This window comes from Vicia villosa, unplaced genomic scaffold, assembly GCF_029867415.1.
Source record: "Vicia villosa cultivar HV-30 ecotype Madison, WI unplaced genomic scaffold, Vvil1.0 ctg.000605F_1_1, whole genome shotgun sequence".
In the NCBI taxonomy this organism is placed as follows: Eukaryota; Viridiplantae; Streptophyta; class Magnoliopsida; order Fabales; family Fabaceae; genus Vicia; species Vicia villosa.
Window position 1 is genome coordinate 511,985 of NW_026705277.1, and position 19,238 is coordinate 531,222.

At 30.4% G+C, this 19,238-nt stretch overlaps 1 protein-coding gene across 1 annotated transcript; it reads right to left on the minus strand.

Moving 5' to 3' along the window:
* Positions 1 to 980: 980 nt before the first annotated feature.
* LOC131629800 (beta-galactosidase 6-like) lies at positions 981 to 6,384 on the minus strand. The gene is made up of 17 exons (XM_058900600.1): positions 6,117 to 6,384; positions 5,521 to 5,616; positions 5,292 to 5,404; positions 5,132 to 5,198; positions 4,943 to 5,035; positions 4,719 to 4,862; positions 4,504 to 4,598; positions 4,326 to 4,431; positions 4,168 to 4,252; positions 3,823 to 3,941; positions 3,559 to 3,723; positions 3,282 to 3,463; positions 3,107 to 3,198; positions 2,914 to 3,023; positions 2,590 to 2,811; positions 2,358 to 2,503; positions 981 to 2,249 (listed from the first exon to the last, which is right to left on the minus strand). The coding sequence occupies exons 1-17, from the start codon at positions 6,300 to 6,302 to the stop codon at positions 2,093 to 2,095; spliced, it is 2,178 nt and encodes a 725-aa protein (XP_058756583.1). The 5' UTR covers positions 6,303 to 6,384; the 3' UTR covers positions 981 to 2,092.
* Between the last annotated feature and the right edge of the window lie 12,854 nt (positions 6,385 to 19,238).

Sequence of the window (19,238 nt, forward strand, 5' to 3'; positions counted from 1 at the left end):
GCTCATGTTGTACATGCACAGAAACCGGGCCTGTCTGTCTAGAAGTACCCTTCTTGTTTAATAAGTACTCTCCAATGAAATTTTGATGTACAAGTTGTAGTTTTGCTTTTTAAACCAATGCTAGCGAGAAAATTTAAACAAAAATTGGCTTCCATATATATATATATATATATATATATATATATATATATATATATATATATATATATATATATATATATATATATATATATAAAGCCAATGAGATCTGATTTTTCAAGGCACTAAATTATGGTCTTTGAAAGCTTTAACAAGAAGCATGCAGTTAGATTCTAACCAAAACTTAGAAAGATTTAATTTCTTAGACATTTCCATGGCCATAATAGCTGTTAAGAATTCCGCAGATTCCGGGGATTCGCTACCCAAGAAAGCACTGAAACTAAGGACATGGTTCGCATCATGGTCACTAAAAATGCCTCCACACGCGGAGCTCCAAGGAGAGCCAGATGCAACGCCATCAATATTGCATTTCACCCAACCAAGATTCGGCGGAGACCAAAGGACATCCACAGTAGTCAAAGATTTACTAGGATTTAGAGTGATGTTAAATCTTTTGAGCATAGAGAAGTTGGAGATAAAAGAGTTGGATATCCTGTTAGAATTGTTACCCACCAGCTTCACATGAGCAGTAACCATAGAAATACAGGATTTCTAGTGAATACAATTGTCCTTAAATCTGGCCTTGTTCCTAGCATTCCAAACTTGATAGAAAATACACACAATGCTAGCATTAACCACAACTTTTGCCTGAGGAGACCAGTTAGGATCAAGAATCTTCATGCAATCCTCAAGGCAATATATATAGAAATTCAGCTGAAGAATGTTACCAAGCCACTGCCATAAGTTCCTCACATACTTGCATTCAAAGAATATATGATCAGAATTTTCAGGATGGGATAAGCAAAGACTGCACATAGAAGGAAAGGAAAAACCACTCAGCATCAGGTTTTCATCAGTTGGAATCTTATGGTGGATGTATCTCCAAATAATCATTGAATGTGAGGGAGGAGAATCCTTGTCCAAGGAAAGGATGACATGCTAACCGAAGGACACGACTTGAGAATCAAGTTGTATGCATCCTTAATAGTCAAAATGCCATTAGCTTTATGCCTCCAAACAAAAGCATCGGGAACTTCAACCTCAAGAATAGATATGTTAGAAATTGAGTTTAGGAGAGTAGGAAGAGCCATTTGAATGTTACTATTGATTGACCAAGCATTGTTAGACCACGAATCCCTAACAGTTGAAGTTAAAGCATAATGAAACCATTCCGAAATTTTATACTTGCAGGCTAGATTTTCACCAAGCCAATTGTCCAACCAGAAATTCAAATTCCTACCATTCCCAATGATCCAAATGCAATTATTTCAGACTGTTTCATGAGCTTCTTTAATGCCAATCCAAATTGAAGACTTTATTGAATACTTAATGACCTTGCCATTTCTTTTAACCCTGGCCTTAAGCAGATTAGTCCAGCTCTGATTGTTGTTAAGAAACCTCCAGCACAAATGAATATTAATAGCAGAGTTGTAAGTAAGCCTTAAGAGAAGCTTCTTTCTGGTAAAAATAGAATTCGTATTTGATAAAAAAAAATTTTAATTGATAAACTTTTAACACTTACGTCCATACATCTAACTTTATAAGCATTTGTGGGGATGCTTTAGAATAAAGAATAATAATAGTATCGAGATATAATAATTTGATTGGAAATATGTCTAAATTTTTTTCCTTCAAATTTTGGTGTATAAAAATGATGCCTAAACTATTACATATAATTTCTTTAAATTAAATATTACAATTTTCAATTATAGTCAGAAGAGATCAAGAGAGGTCAAATGAAATTCAATTTCCAATTAAATAACAATTTCCTTTAGATTAATTATTTTGGTGTACAAAGAGTGAGCATTGGGATTTCAAAGAATCAATCCAGAACTGCATAGGTTTCAATATAACATGTATTCTATTTTTCATGTGTACAAGCCAAGTTAAAATGTTAAGGAAACATATTCTATAAGTATGATTTACTTATGTGTTTTATATTCTCTCTGTAACGTTAAGTAAAAGTGGGAAGTGATAACTTAGAAAAATCATCTTGTAAATCAGTAACTGAAACAGTATTCAATGATATACCAAGAGGGTTCCCACCACCTTCCTCAAACAAAACCAAACTATTTTCACTGTCTTTAAGGAAAGACCGAGGAACATGATACCTGTAGCAACATAATACATAACATTAATTAGTAGTTGAAGTGTCCTTGTCATAAATGGTTCATCCTTTTTTTCCAATGTAAAAGTTACAAATATATATATTAACTCACAATGATTGTGAAGGATTGCCTTTGGAATTATGAAACAAAATCCAATAGCGACCAATGCTTTGTCCATTTATCCAAACCTCACCTTTCCCCATTGAGCTAAGGTCTAACACAACAGGATCATCTCCTTTCGGTGTCTCGAATGTTGTCTATCAAATTTCAAATGTAAGTACTATTATGTAACAGAACTAGAACTTTAAATATGCTATCAACCATGGTTTCATGTGTTATTTACCTTGTACCAAGTAAGAGTAGTTTCATCAATCATGATATTCCCGAGTTCAGTCCATTTATCGTCTCGGCTATTTTGTTCTTCATATACTTCTAATTGTTCTCCAAGTAATCCAACCTGATATCCCCATGTAGAATTGTTCAAGTTAAGAGTCTCTTCTTCACTGCACTGAAGTTCCACGTTCATTAAACCAGCAAATCTTCTTTCTAGAAATGCGCCCGAATCCTTTTAAACAAGAAGAAAAAAAATCTCAAACTTAAACTTTCTTTTAAAATAAACTTTGAAAGTGGAAAAACATCATCATTATGTGCTACTGAAAAAACATACCGGAAGTCCAACCATAACGCTGAGAATAGAGATGTTGTTTATTCCTTCGTCTAATATAACCGGAACCTCTAATGTAAATGTCTTCACATCATGGTTTCCATGCACACCTCCTAGAAAATTTGTTTAAAGTAAATTAATGATCATTTAACTAACACTTAAGATATAAAAAATTGTTAATTGCGCGTTTATGTACCAATGAATGTGTTGTTGACAAAAGCATGAGCAACATGAGCAGCAGAATGAACAAGAAGTATTGGAGCACTGCAAGATAAATTGTTTTCAAACCTGTTCATAAAATCAATCAATTACAATATTAGTCCAAAATCATCACTATATAACATGATACAATATATTAACTCATAACTCACCTAAGAGTATACCAAAGGTAATCAGAAGTGTCTTTAGTTGTATTCATTTGCTCGAGTAATGAGTTTGATCTTAATGAAGTGTCAGCGAAATTCGGAATCACATCTTGAAATTGTTGCCATTCATCAACTGAGCTGAAGTTTTGTCTCGAAGTTATGATTCTTCTGTTGCTGGTTGTAGTTACCTGTGTATTCATTGTATAATTAAAAGGACTAAAATGAAACAGAAAAATCATTTTGGTACACAAATAATTGATTCTGAAAAAAAGTTATAACTTACATTAGCAGTATTGAAAGCTACATTTTGACAATCTGGTAAGATACTTATTGACTTGGGGAGCAAGTCATATGAACTATTGCGGAATTGGACAGTAACATTGTTCCGTATATCATTGTTTATAAGGAATGCAACACATCCTCCATTTTTGTCTTCAAAAACATAACCCTGATGATCGAAATCAAACAAATGCCTATGGATAAATATAATTGAATTGCATTAAGTGAAAATAAACCTGTTGTAGAAAGAGAATATGAGATTACTCACTTCCTGCAATTCACCTAAAGAGAAATTCCTCTGCACTCCTTGTAATAAAGTGGTTGAACAAGACTTGATTGCTGCATGCAACTCCTTGAGATGTCCATACTTTGGTTGTCTGAACAAACCTAACGATAATATTTGCAAAATTTAAATTTAACATCACAAACTTAACCAGAGGTTCTTGGTTCGAACCCAATCCTGGGCACGAACCAATGTTAAATTCTTTTGAGGGAGAGTTTTGCAGGCCACTCTGATCCTCCTTACTCAAGGATTAGTCGTTGCAGTTGCACGCCGAGGATACATGATTTCTACCACACAAAAAATGAATAAAAAGTGATGTTATACACTTACCATATTCATCGAGCGGTGCTTGATCATAATAACCTGTTATAGTATAAGCAGAGCCGGTTCTCCCAAAGTTTGTTCCACCGTGATACTAAATTACAAACAATGTTAATTACATTTGTATAGTATTGGATTGATTTTAGATAATTAAAATGGATGCATACCATATAGTAATTGATAAAACTTCCGTTTCTTGCGATAAAAAGAGTGACATGAAATGCAATGTCTTCCGCAGACCGTATATATGGCAATCCCCCATACACTTGATAGCTTCAACCAAAAATAGAAAAGGTTATTTTTACTCAATATGTGTATAAGGTTGCATGCAATTCATGAACTTACAATGATGTCCAGTTCTCTGTCCACATTGCAGGCTTATTAGGAGAGTTTGGTCCTGTAAAAGTTTCTCCACATTTCATACCATTGCATGTGTTGATCTGCAGCAACATATAGAAAATCCATGCATTCATTTAAATAAAGACATCGTAAAATCATTAATTTGTTTAAAAAAAAAAATTATAAACAAAATAGTTTGGGCTGATTGGAACTGAACTGACCACAGGATCAGGAGCATCTGTTTGCTTGCACATAACCCACGGTACACCGGTATTAAGGCCTACTGCCATTTTTGCGGCCCATTCAACATACCGCGATCCTGCCTTACCAAATGCTCTTTCTACGTTTTGATATTCATTCTCAATCTATACATTATTCCCCACATATGATTAACCATTCAATTCAATGGCGGGAAAAATTTGTCAATTTAAACTTTGATACATACCTGTGACAATATAATTGGACCTCCTTGTGAAGCATATAAACCTTCTTCTTTCAACATGTTGACAATTTTTGTTGTAAAATTTTGCATGTAGAACTAAAACATGTATTCATAAAAGTGAGATAAAATATAAGATAGATAAATAAGCGAACATGTTTTATATCAAAATAGTATTGTGTAAAATGAATGTACCTTAAATGGCTCATTGTCTGTTCGGTAAACAATGCCAGGGACATCATGTAGCCAAAATGGAAATCCTCTTCAAGTTTAGCATTATAAATTAGTAATTGAAAATGAAATAAAACTTACTACATTTTTATATATGAAGTTGGTAGGGTGAAAATGAAATTACCCATATGTCCATTCACTTTCAATGAAGGGTCCAATTCTAAGACAAACATAAAGTCCTTGACTTTGAATTTCTTTTATGAATCTCACCAAGTCATATCTTCCGCTGAAATCATACTGTCGTATGTATGTATATAAGTATATAATATAATTAAAATCAAATATTTTTAATAATTTAAAATTTATTATTTATAAAGTCGGAGTAATCTAGGAGATGCAGAAAAAAGCAGTACCTTGCCGGGTTGAGGTTCATGAAGATTCCAAAACACATACGTTTGAATAACATCCAATCCTCCTTGTTTTGCTTTCGCTATCAAGTCTCCCCACATCTACACAAACGTTTCAAATATTTTCAATATCATGTCACTATCATCTTGTCTTGTCTTGTTCTTCCTTTCAAGCAATTCATACCTATGTATGTGTAACCGTAAAGTCTTTTTCTTTCAAACTTGCTCATTCTTATTTTTATATTAATAATAATTAGCAAGAATAGACGCAACATATTTACATAATGTCTCGTGAGTCCAATGAAATTGGACTATCCAAACAAACCATAAAGTTTTGGGACAGAACATTCTCTATCATACCCGTGATGCAACAGTGAATGTGTTACCTACAAAGTTCTTTGGTACAACCTTACCTACCAGAAAACACAAACAAAGTATGAGTTTCACAAAACTAGATTTTTCTGTGCTCTAACGCCAAAACTGTTAATTAACTAATACTAAACTGAATTAAACTACTAAGCTCATAGATTAATTCTATATGGAAATGGATATTGAATAAGAACTACATGCAATTACATTGCAGAAAAAGTGTATATATATACCTGAGGGGTGCTGCGGGGATAATGAATAGAACCAGAGAAGAGAATATTTCTGTGGCCATTGATGATAAGAGATCTTCCATCGTATGTCACTTCTTCTGCACCTTCAACTCCAAAGCTTTGTCCCATAGTTTTCAACGATATTAACAACAACAGTATCATCATCACCAAAGACATCCATTTTTTCATCTCTCTACTCTCTTTCTGTTATCTTTATATATTCTCTATGACCCTTGTTCCAATTATGAATTTGTGTATATAAATAATGCTATGTATCCGTGACAAACAAGAATGAAATCTTTTATAACTAATATAGGTGTGAAGAAAACTCAAGCCTCTGTTAATTAAGTCCATACCGTAGTTAATAAGTAATTTTTTTTTGACTCTGACCTCTAGTGTTATTATTTTTTAAGGAAATTAACTAAGAAGTCTTATAATTCATTTTTTAAAAATATTTTGTTTATAAAATATGGTTTTCGTTTTTTTTTTCTTAGAAAAAACCAATTTTTAAAAAATTAATTCCAAAAATACATTTTATTTGAAAATGTATTTCTAAAATTATTTTTTCTAAAAATAAAACAATTTTCTAAATGTTAAAATAAAATAATCTAATTTTTTATAAATAAAATTATTTTGTTCTTCTGAACACGAATTTATTTTGAAAATAAAAAAATATTTTTTCAAAAAATTAAAATATATAATATATTTTAAAACTATAAAATTTTAGGTGAAAAATTGGGGCCATTAGTTTAGAAGAATGGCTTATCTTAAACTTATTTATTTTCAAAATTTTAGAAGCCTTTAAAGTTAGGCTCAATTTTTAAAAATAAAAAAAAAAACAGTGGAAAAGATATGTGAGAGTCACAATTGAAATGGGTGTTTAGAGAATATTGTAAAGGTGGACCACTGGGCAGATATAGATGTCACAAGTTCATATTGTTGTTATGATAGTCTTTATAAAAGATGGGATGAATAATATATTTAATTACGAATTCACACTCATTTTTTTACATAAGGTTAAGTTACACTCCTTCTTATTCTATTATGTTAAAATAAATATTTTATGATCAAAATTATATTTTGTGAATTTAAAATGAATATATTTTTGTGATTCAAATATTCATCTCATATTTTTTATTTATTATTGATAAATGTGTTTCTTTTACTTTTTTTTATACATTTTTTTGAAAAAAAAAAAATTTGTCCCAGTACAAGTATTTTAACCATATTTTATATTAAAAAATATATTAAATATTATAGAAAATATCTTACCCCACCCCATCATGCAAGTTGTCAAAATTGTCCTATGCTTCCGTAGATGTACTTCCAGAAATATTTATTTTTAAAAAGAATTTAATTTTTTCTTAGGTGCATCTATGAAAACGTTAGTCCCAAATTAAATTAAATAAAATCTTCCGTAACTACATATACGGAAGGTTTTGAAAATAGAGTATTACATAAATATACGTACGGAATATTATGTTACATTTACAAATTAACTACATTTCACTCATAAACTCAAATTTCTTTAAACAAAAATAAAGATCAAATAATAGTAAATCAAAATAATTAGAAACCTCAATTGAACTACTTTGATTTATTATTATTTAATGTTCCATTTTTGTTATAAAAATTGAGTTTTTGAGTGAAAAGTAATTGATTTAAAATATAACAAAATGTACGGAACACTATATTTTCAAGAACTTCCGTAAGTGTTTCATTTAATTTAGGATTTTTCCAATTAATTTCACCATTTTAATATTTCGTAGATGCATCTACCAAAAAAACTAATTTTAAAAAAAAAAAAACTTCCAAAATATATCTTCAAAAACAAAGGACATAAATGAAATTTCATTAGATGAGTAAGAAGTTCAAGTGAATTGAGATTTTCTCATATATATATATATATATATATATATATATATATATATATATATATATATATATATATATATATATATATATATATATATATATATATATATATATATATATATATACACTTTATTTAATTTAATGTATGGGCTATAAATATTTTTCTTGTGTTCTTTTTACTTATTACTTATTAGTGATAAACATTGATCCCAATTTTTTATTATGTAGTATACATAAAAAGTATTTGTTCGTATTATTTTAAGAACTATCAATGACAAATATGTCATATAAATATTTTATATCAATAAATGACAACTATTTGTTATATATTTTATTTGGATGGATTGGATATAGTTGAGTGATGTTTATTAGTATAAATAGAGCTTGGAATATTCAATTTGATTAATAAATACTTTGATAAAATAGGAAAATGGACCAATGATTTTTTTTTATTGCGTTGATAGTTGAAAATTTAGCATAATGTTTAAGATGTTCAAAAAAATAAGTTAAATTTAATGTTTAAAGTAATATAAAAGGGGTTAAGTTGTAAATTTAGTGGCATCTAATTTATTTTAAATTTATAATAATTCAAATTCGTAAATATATTTGTTAAAAAGTACAATTAGATTAATAGCCCTGTGATCGAAAGATTGTCTGCGATAGTAGGGTTGTTGATGGTGTTTTTAGAGCTAATAACTTATACAGTGTGATGAGAAGCTTTGTATATTTACTTTTTGGCTGAAAAATAATTTGATCCCTCCTCAGTCTTAAGACTAAAGTATTTATATAGACTCCTTGGACCTTGGCTATAGAGTGGTAACCAACACTCCTCCTTCAAAAACATGGAAAGTAAGGGGATTATTCTTCCTTAGATCATAAAGATGAAAATTATCCTCTTTGACCCTTTCTTCCAGTCTGTGATTGGACACATCATCTCACACGTTCATTGGGAATGTGGGTAATGGGAGTGAGTTTAGGTGAACCAAAACAACCCAAGCGGGTGGCTACTAAGATCCTAGCGATCTTGTTGCCCATTTCGGGTGGCCTATGCTTCGTAGGACAACTCACCCCCTTGCTAGTGTGTTGTGTCTTCCTTACATGGGTTATTCCTTCTTAGGGTCCAGTACAATTATAACGGTAGACGTTCCTTTAAACACGAGGACTAATAAAGAACAAACATGATTTAGTTTGATCATTTTCAATCTTCACATTTGCCCTAACCACCAAGGAGCTATTTCAGGTCATCTGTGTGAAAAGTATCTTAAGTAGAGCTTGGGGGCTAGTCCCTCAAGTAGAACTTAGGGTGAGTCCCTAAAGCAGAACTTAGGATGAGTCGCGCATGCGTCACAGACAAAGGCACATGCAACATTAAATGCAGTTAATTATTGGTTTGTATTTGGAAGCTAAACTGGTATGGGTTCCTTACAAGTGTCAGAGACGTTGGGAATCCTTTAGCAACCGTTGGTGTACATAGTGAGAGGGGTTCATCCTCTACTCTTTAAATTTTCAAACACTTTCTCCTCCTAACTCTCATTTGAACCTTCATCAAGCTCAGAGCGGACTCGCTTTCAAACTTCACCAAATTCAACTCTAATTCCTACATTTACAGGTATATGGTTTTACTCTTCCTCTCTCGTTTTCTTCTTTAATGGAAATCATTAGGGATTTGGGTAATAACAGAAATGTGATAGGGCCTTTGAATAGTAGATAATGGTCATAAATGTATATACATTGCATGAGGAACATTGAAGGGGTGAATGGTTCAATTCACTATAGGCTCTTAGAATATGAGTGTTTGGGAGTTACGAGAGCACTAATGATTTTGCGAGTGTTTTGATAAGAGCGGTAATGTGATAGAGCATTTGAGTAGTAGAGAATATTTAGAAGTGTATGTGTGTTGCATGAAGAACATGTTAGAACAAGATTTGTTCTGATCAATATTCTTAGTTTTGATGATAACAAGGATATGAATTTTGTGTGAGATAATGTGGTACTCTAATACATTGCAATTTCCCTTTCAGGAAATATATAAAGAGTATGCACAAATCAGCGCTCAGAAGCTTTGTCTCAGAAGGTTCAGCATGCAACATCAGAACATGGTCTGGTAAGACATCAGAAGATGGTCAAGGCAGAATCAGAACATGGGTCTATGGAAGCATCAGAAGAACTTGAGATCAGAAGCAGAAGCACTGAAGTTCTCATGGTATCACGCTTAGAAGTACTTCTAGGTCAGAAGACAAGAAGATGCTATGCACCAAGCTGTTTGACTCTGATGATACTCAAATGTTGTATACACAAACATCAGATCAGAAGAAAGTACAGGTGGCAGGCTACGCTGACTGACAAAAGGAACGTTGGAAGCTATTAAAGGCAACGTCAGTAGACACAGCGTGAACAAGGCTCGAGGTAGTTGACAAAAGCGTGAAACATTAAATGCAATGCTGTACGGAATACGCAAAGCATTAAATGCTCCCAACGGTCATCTTCTCAAGTGCCTATAAATATGAAGTTCTGATGAGAAGCAAGTAAGACGATTCGCTAACAATAAACTTGCTGAAACGCTGTTCAAACTTAAAGCTCAGAAACTTCATCTTCATCAAAGCTCACTACATTGCTGTTGTAATATATTAGTGAGATTAAACTTAAACGTTAAGAGAAATATCACTGTTGTGATTATAGCTTTTCAGAAGCATTGTAAAACTCTTATTTGATTACATTAATTTGTAAGTAACTAGAGTGATCAAGTGTTGATCAGGATACTCTAGGAAGTCTTAGCTTGTGTCTAAGCAGTTGTAATTAGAGTGATCACGTGGTGGTCAGGATACTCTAAGAAAGTCTTAGCTTGTGTCTAAGCATTTGTTCCTGGAGTGATCAGGTTGTGATCAGGATACTCTAGAAGACTTAGTCGCGGACTAAGTGGAAAACCATTGTAATCTATTGCGATTAGTGGATTAAATCCTCAGGTGAGGTAAATCACTCTGTGGGGGTGGACTGGAGTAGTTTAGTTAACAACGAACCAGGATAAAAATAGTTGTGCAAATTGTTTTTATCATTCAAGTTTTTAGACTACACTTATTCAAACCCCCCCCCCTTTCTAAGTGTTTTTCTATCCTTCAGAACATTGAACAAGCGGATGGTTCAATCAAATATAGGCTCTTAGAAATAAGAGTTTTTGGGAGTTACAAAAGCACTAGTAGTTATGCGAATGATATTGACTCTATTTAATCTAGTTCTTTCCCAAGAAACTCCTAACAACTAATGGCTATTAAGGATGCTAAGTACACGAGTGATGAAGACTTTGGACCCCAGTACACATGTGAGGAAAAGGTGGCCTCCTTCCAGCGACATATCAGGCTCTCCGGTTCTCCCTAACTTTCCCAATCCTTATTTTTATCGGTACCTTCCCGTCATTCAAGATTTGAGGGTTCTAATTCCATTTAACTTGTTTGAAGCAAAAGTCTTAGCTAATACAAACATCTCTCTTTCCTAGATTTTACCAAATGAATGAGGCTTTATTAGGCCTTCGAGATTGTATTATGGCATTGGATGTCTACCTACCAAATGGATATTTTTTCCTTTTATGGTATAAAACTAGTCCGAGAGGTGGTTAGGTGAGTCTTTGTGCCTTGTCTAGGAGGACGTTATTCATGCCTCACTCCAACCATTACTAGAATTGGAAATACAGTTTTGTGAGAATAAGGGGGCGAGATGGTGCCTCCATGGTCACAACTGTGGAGAATGACGCCTCTCACTTTCCTTTTATTTGGATCGAGGAACCAGTGGCGACCATTGGATTCAACTTTGATTGCCTTACCCTTATTGAGGGGGATGCTGGTCTTTTTTTGAATGAATTTGAAGTTATGAGCTCTCATAAAATGATTGAATACTTGTGTAAGTATATGACTGTAATTATTCCTAATTTTTAAGACTATTTACTCATTTGGTTATTTATAGTTTTATTTTTTCTCTTTTGCTGAAAATATGTCGTCTATCCTAATCGTTGAGATGAAGGCTTGACCAGGAAGAATGTGGGCCTTGTTCTGTTAGAAGCGAATCATGTGGTTTGGAAGAACTTAAACATTGAAGAACATGATGTTACTCAAGAAGATAGTGGGACACAGCTAGATTTATAAGAAGAATGTGAAGAGTTGAAGATGTATTTTAGTACATTGGATATAATTGGTTAGAAGGTAATAAAGAATTTTTTTGGGAACTAACACATCCATCCACAACTTCCATGTGTCCACCACCAGTAAAGTACAAGTCAAAAATGGGAAATAAGAAGAGTAAAAAGGGTCAAGATAGTGATGTACATCGTGATCCTTCACAGTGGGAGTATGTTGAGGGCTTGTAGGAAAGTCAGACAACAAAGAGACCATGTACAAAACCAATTGCAAGTCAACCATCTAGCAAGTCTTCAAGACATCTTTACTTGTCTCAGTTTCCTGTTTTCTTACAAGACATCTTTACTTTTCTCAGTTTCCTGTTTTCTGTGCTATTGCAGTTTTACTAGGATGGGGAGAAGAGTCATGGTTTTTGGTTCAAACATAGTTAGATGGTGAAGTTTATCAAAACCATCAATTATATTACAAGGTGTTCTACATTGTGAATAGCTAGCTTGGGTGTTCAGGGTCATGAAAAATGGATGACTATTCCTTATATGGGTTACCCATTGCTTCTAGATTCAATGTAATATTGGTCTCGTTGTCCAAGAACCTTAACATCAATTTCTCTCCACTAGTGGTATCTCCATCTATTTCTTTGAGTAGACATAAGCTTATTGCAGTTGGTTTTGTTAACAACATCATTGAATTTAGGTGAAGTTGGAACTCAATTGTCTATTGCCACCTGACATTGACCGCTGGAGACAGAACTCTAGTGAAGGTCCAAGAGTATGTGAAACAACATATGCGGAGTGTACAAGGTACTAGGCAGAAGTTGGGAAGTCAACATAATTTGTTTTGGATTCATATTGTAGTATATTATCCATGATATGTATATATTTTATCAGGTTAAGTGAAATTGTAAAGATACTCGTGATAAAATATGTTAATATTGTCATATTGTTATGTTAAAAATATCAAAAGCTTAGTTTAAAAAGCAAAAACATATAAAAAAAACCACTGCTTACCCTTTTTTTTTTAAATTTGAAAAAATTTGGAATGTACTGGATTTTCAATATATCCGGTATCTATTTTAGGTTACCAGCATTTTTAAAAACTTCGATAGTTACGTCTAAAATTCCAAATAATGTTTTTTAAAAACAAATGGCCAATATTGAATTTTTTGAAAAAAATTGATATTTCATCATATATTTTTCAAAAATCTTTAAAAATATCAAATCAATAGATTTTTATCGTTTTTTTCAAAAATATCTGATAGTTTTTTCATAAAAATCAATAAAATTCAGTAAATTTTATAAAAAAAAATGGGTATAGATTCATGTTAAATCCTGTAAACCTAAAAACTTGTAAAACTTACGATATTTTAACATAAAATCTAGTACAACAAAACACTTTTTTAAAAACAAATAAAATTTAATGAAGAGTATAACGGTAAAAATATAACTACATGAAATGTGTCAGGTATAACTGGAGTGGCATAACAAAAATTCTCTTAATATAATATGATGAGTCTTAATCTCTAAATCCAATCTAAAAGATATTTTAACCCACTCTTAGTTTGGGCCATGGGCCTATAGACATTTAACAAACAAGTTCCAAAAAAAATTGTCGCATACCTTGACATTTATACTTCCATTCTTGCAAAATATTTTTTTAAAAAAAAAAGTTGAATTTTATCTTTTTGCAAGAATGGATAATTTTATCTTGTCGCATCCCTATAAAATATTTTTTTAGAAAACTTAAAACTTAGAGCTAATTTTGTTGATTGTAAAATTTATACATAAAAAACTCGTAAAAATATTTTTCTAGAAACATACTCACAACTTAGCTTACCTATGAATAAATCTATGTTTCTATAAATAAAATTGAGTACCATAATACATTTTAAAAAAATTTAAAATTACTTATAGCTTAATCGTAAACTTTGTATTAAACTTCGTAAAACTTTTTTAAAAAATTATCCGCAGCTTAATAATGGATAATTTGTGAATTGTTTCAATTTAAAACTTACTTAACTGATCATAACTAAAATTGCTTGTAACAAATATTATTTACAAATAATAAATAGAGGTTGAAGTGATAAATAATTGTAAATTCAATTTTTCATATTAACAAAATGATGACTATTAATATGTTTCATTTTTATAAATAAAATAATGTATTTGTTATAATAGTTATGAGTTAAATTAGTTTTAGATTGAAAAAGTTGTGCATAAATTTACAAAAATTTATAAAACCAATTGTTTAATCATATAAAAATATTGTAATAAAAGTTGTAGATTAGAACACTTGATCTAGTATTTCTGTCAATGTATTAATTGTGCCTAAATACATCACAAAGTAATATAAATGATAAAGTTTTCTATATATTTTTGTCACGTTAAAATTGATAAGTTATGAATTCTTTCAATTTAAAACTAATTTAACACTTACTTAATATAACTTTAAAAAAACTTAAATTTACTTATAGAGTACTTTATTTTTTTAAAAAAAAGCTTTGCTAATGTAACGTAGATCTACTTGATTTTATATGAAAGTCTATTTTAGCAACATGCACCTTACGGTGCATTTAACTATTTTTTAGTTAAAGTTGGTTAAAACACACCTTCATAAAAATAAGTGAGTGTGGGATTTGTTAAAATACACTCACTTGTTTTTACTTTTTATGAAGGTGTGTTTTAGAAACATGCACCTTAAGGTTCATTTATTGATTTTGTAGTTAATGCTTGTTAAAGTAGACCTTCATAAAATGAAGTGGGTCTATGTTAGCAAAACTCTTTAAAAAATAATAAATATAATTTTTTTTTTAATATGAGAAAATAAATCTATGAAAATATTTCAATTCAACCTCTATTTATCATTTACAAACAACCATGTTTTTTTGTTTACAAGTAATCTCAATTATGAGTTGAATAAATTTTAAATTGAAAGAATTTACAATTTAATTTAATTTTAGCAAGAGATAAGTCGTGGATAATTCTTCTAATTTGTTTTTTAAAATAATATTAGTATATAATCTTATTTACAAAATTTAGATTTATCCGCAATTAAACAGTAGCGAAATTTTAAAAAATATTTCATACAATCTTACTTAACATTTTTATTATAGAAAAACTAAACTCTAAATTTTTTGAAATAAAAAAATTGTTATCAATATTTTTTTTATAAGGATGTTGTTTAATAAAAAATAAAAAAATAAAAAAATTATAAAAGTGAAAGTAAAGTATTGTAAAGATATGAAATAAAGTTTTCACAAATATTTGCAACAGTTAAAAAAAGTTTAGATTGTCCCGTAAAAATTTCAAAAGTCAAGTTGAAATGAGATAGATAAATAAGAGGGTTCGAGCTAAAATTTTGTCTCCAACCAAAAAAAACTCATATCTCAATTAATCAAACTTCATCAATCATATAGATGTAACTACAGAAGATTTTTTCCAATTAATTAAAATTTTTGAATTTTCTCAATTAATTTATAATTTAATTGGAGATTTTCCCAATTAATTGGAGATTTTCCTAATTAATTGAGAAATTTCTAAATTAATTAAGTTTGATGACATCTTCATCGTTAAAACATAGTGAAAGTTGAATTTTCCCAATTAATTGGTAAAATCCCAAATTAAGTTACAAATTAATTAATTGGGAAAATCCTAAATTAATTTCTCAATTAATTGGAAAAATCTCAAATTAATTTCTCAATTAATTGAGAAAATCACAAGTTCCGTAAATGCATTTACGGAACACTCTCTATCAAACCTTTTCGTAGATGTATCTACGGAACATTATGATTTTTCCAATTAATTAGGAAAATCTCACGTTTCACTGTGTTTTAAGGGGTTTCGTAGATGCATCTACAGGAAAATCCAAATTTAAAAAAAAAATGGGATGCTTCCGGAGATGCATCTACGAAAGTACGAGGGCAATTTTGTCAATTTGATGGTGCGCCAAATGTCTATGAGATGGGATGAGAAATTTATAAAAAAAAAAAAGTGTAAGAAGAGAGACGGACATATATTTTAAATTTAAAAATATAAAATTTTATATTTATATCTATTCTCGTAAAAATTAAAAAAACAAAGCAACGAGGAATATTTTAGTGTGAATCTACAACTTTAATATGCACCTAAAGATACAACTAAAACTAAATTAATATGTTTAACTAGCCGAGTCCATTTTTATTACCACTATTAAGGATGTCAACAGGGCAGAGAATGTTTGGAGGATGCTTTTCAGTTTTTCGCTTCACCCCCAAATTTATTTTTCATCCTCATCCCCAATTTTCGTAACAGGTGAATATTTTCCTCCATCCTCATTCCCACAAATCCCTACAGAGATCCACAGACATCGAACTTTAATAAAAAATTTATACTTTTTTATCAAAATTGTGAGTATTTTGTTTTTTCTCTTTAAAAAAATAGATATATTTTGCATTTTTTTTTTAAAAATACATCTATGAAGAAACACATTTATTATGTGTGAGTGTTGCAAATTCATAACTACTAATTAATAATTGAATGAAAAACATGTTACTAATGAAAATGGACGAAAGTAAAGTGAATTTGAAGATTAATTATCATAATCACAATGAACAAATGAGAGTGGTTGTTGTGTGATGATGAGAATAGAGGATATGGTGAATGGAGGAGACAAATATAATTGAGAAAAGAAAAAGAAAAGATATTGTGTATATTTTATGTATTGTGTGCACTTTTTTGATACAGTAATATTTTTTATGTAAAATTATATAATTATATACTCCATTTGACCATTATTATATGTATTATCTTTTTAGGTTCATTGAATAATGAATGTATCTAATCTTTTATGTATAGCAAATCCAATCATTACTCAGATCCTAAAAAGAGAATATTTGCTTATAATTTGAATATGGTCGGAGTCAGAAAATTTACATGGCGGAGGATATTTTCCTAATGATCCCCTTCTCAAAGTGTCATCAGAGGAATTTTTCCCTCCATCTTCATCTCCACACAAAAAAATTCTCAACTTCAATGCTTCGGTTTACCCCCTCTAAAAAAAAACTTATTGGACAAACCTTGCAAAATAAAGATTCCATCAAATTTGACCCTGATCAGTTTTTTTGGCCAAGATTCTTAGAATCTTGCCTACGTGGCATTTTTGGTAGTGCTGACTGTACAACACATTGCTTATGTGGCACAGTCAGCACTGCCACGTGGAATTTATTATTTTTTTTGAAAAATTTTTTTATTAATTTTTTTTAATAAAAATTTAATATTTTTTTATTAATTTTGTTGATTTTTTAAAAATTTTTTATTTTAAAAAAAAATTAATATTTTTTTTACGTTTTTATTATATATAAATTATAAAAAAATTGGAAAAATTAAAAAAAAATTATGTTTTTATTAATTTTTTTAAAAATTTTTTTCCAAAATTGTTTTACTGTTTTTTTTTTTTAAATTTATTTTTATTATATATAAATTCGCAGGTAAATTCGCATGTATTTTTAAAGGTAAATCCGCAGGTAATTTTAAATTCGTAGTTAAATCCGCAGGTACTGTCAAATCCGCAGGTATTTTTAAATCCGTAGGTAAATCCGCAGGTATTGTCAAATTCGTAGGTAAATCCGCAGGTATTGTCAAATTCGCAGGTAAATTCGCAGGTATTGTCAAATTCGTAGGTAAATCCGCAGGTAAATTCGCAGGTAAATCCCCAGGTATTGTCAAATTCGTAGGTAAATCCGCAGGTATTGTCAAATCCGTTGGTGAATCCGCAGGTATTTTTAAATCCGTACGTAAATCCGCAGGTACTGTCAAATATTTTTTAAAAACGTAAAAAAATATTAAATTTTTTTAAAAAAAAATATTAATTTTTTTAAAAAAAAAAATTAATTTTAAAAAAAAAATTAATTTTTTTAAAAAAAATATCAATTTTAAAAAAAAAATCAAAAAAAAAAATAAATTCCACGTGGCAGTGCTGACTGTGCCACATTGCTTATGTGTTGTACAGTCAGCACTACCAAAAATGCCACGTAGGCAAGATTCTAAGAATCTTGGCCAAAAAAACTGATCAGGGTCAATATTGATGAAATCTTTATTTTGCAAGGTTTGTCCAATAATTTTTTTTTTAGAGGGGGATAAACCGAATCTCGCTTAAATGGCAGGGGGTAAAGTAGTATTAACCCAAACAAATAATTCCCACAAAAATCTCTATTAATATATACAATTAATATTCCTAACCATTAATATATCTATATATATCTCTATTAATATATACAATTAATATTCCTAACCATTAATATATCTATATATAAAATAAATTTAATTTATTAAATAATGAATATATAGACTATTGATAAATCTAAAATAATAAATTTCCCTTACAATATATAAGAAGAGATAGAGTATAAGTTAAAGTCAATATTGGTAGGCGAATGAAGAACCTTCCTAGAAACAAACACATTGAATTGAAGATATTCATTTCACTTGGACCTGCTCCGAATCGCCACATCTTATGATTCACTGCTGACATATACATGTTTCTTATTTTTATGTTCTCAATCAATTAGCTTTTCATTACAACACTTTATAAGAAGACATGCTAAATTAAAATAACATTCTTAATGCCCAAGTATCACCTACTGCATCAAATATTTATTTGAAAACCACTCGCATAAGACAAATTATTTTATGAAAATTTATTGACTATCTTTATGATATTATTATTGGCTAAGGCAACAATTATAATAATGTTGTGCTGGAGAATATTGTATTCAACTTTTTTTTTTCTAAATTGAAAACTACATAGAAATTCGTCCTACTGCATGGGTCCCGTTTAGATTCACATCACATCAGATATCCATCAAACCTTTATTTATAAAATTTGAATTTATTCTTCAATTGGTTAACACATAATTACAAATGAGAATTTCTTTATTAACCCCTCTATGGGGGTGATCCCCAACGAAATTCTCAAGTTGCCCCTGCTTCGGAGATGCATCTCCGAAGTATTTTTTTTTAATTTTTTCAGACTTCGGAAGTGCACTTCCGAAAACACCAAATGAGGGGTGTTTTCGGAGATGCACTTCCGAAAACACCACCTCCTCCTCCTCTTGACAGGAAGAAGATACCCGAGCCATCCGACTCCTTGATCC

Excerpts from the sequence above, each read along its gene's own strand:
- LOC131629800 (XM_058900600.1), bottom strand. The coding sequence starts at position 6,302 with ATGAAAAAATGGATGTCTTTGGTGATGATGATACTGTTGTTGTTAATA. Across the intron at positions 3,199-3,281 it reads TACCTTTGGTATACTCTTAG|GTTTGAAAACAATTTATCTT; the intron begins GTGAGTTATGAG and ends TTTTATGAACAG. Across the intron at positions 2,250-2,357 it reads GGCAATCCTTCACAATCATT|GTATCATGTTCCTCGGTCTT; the intron begins GTGAGTTAATAT and ends ATGTTGCTACAG.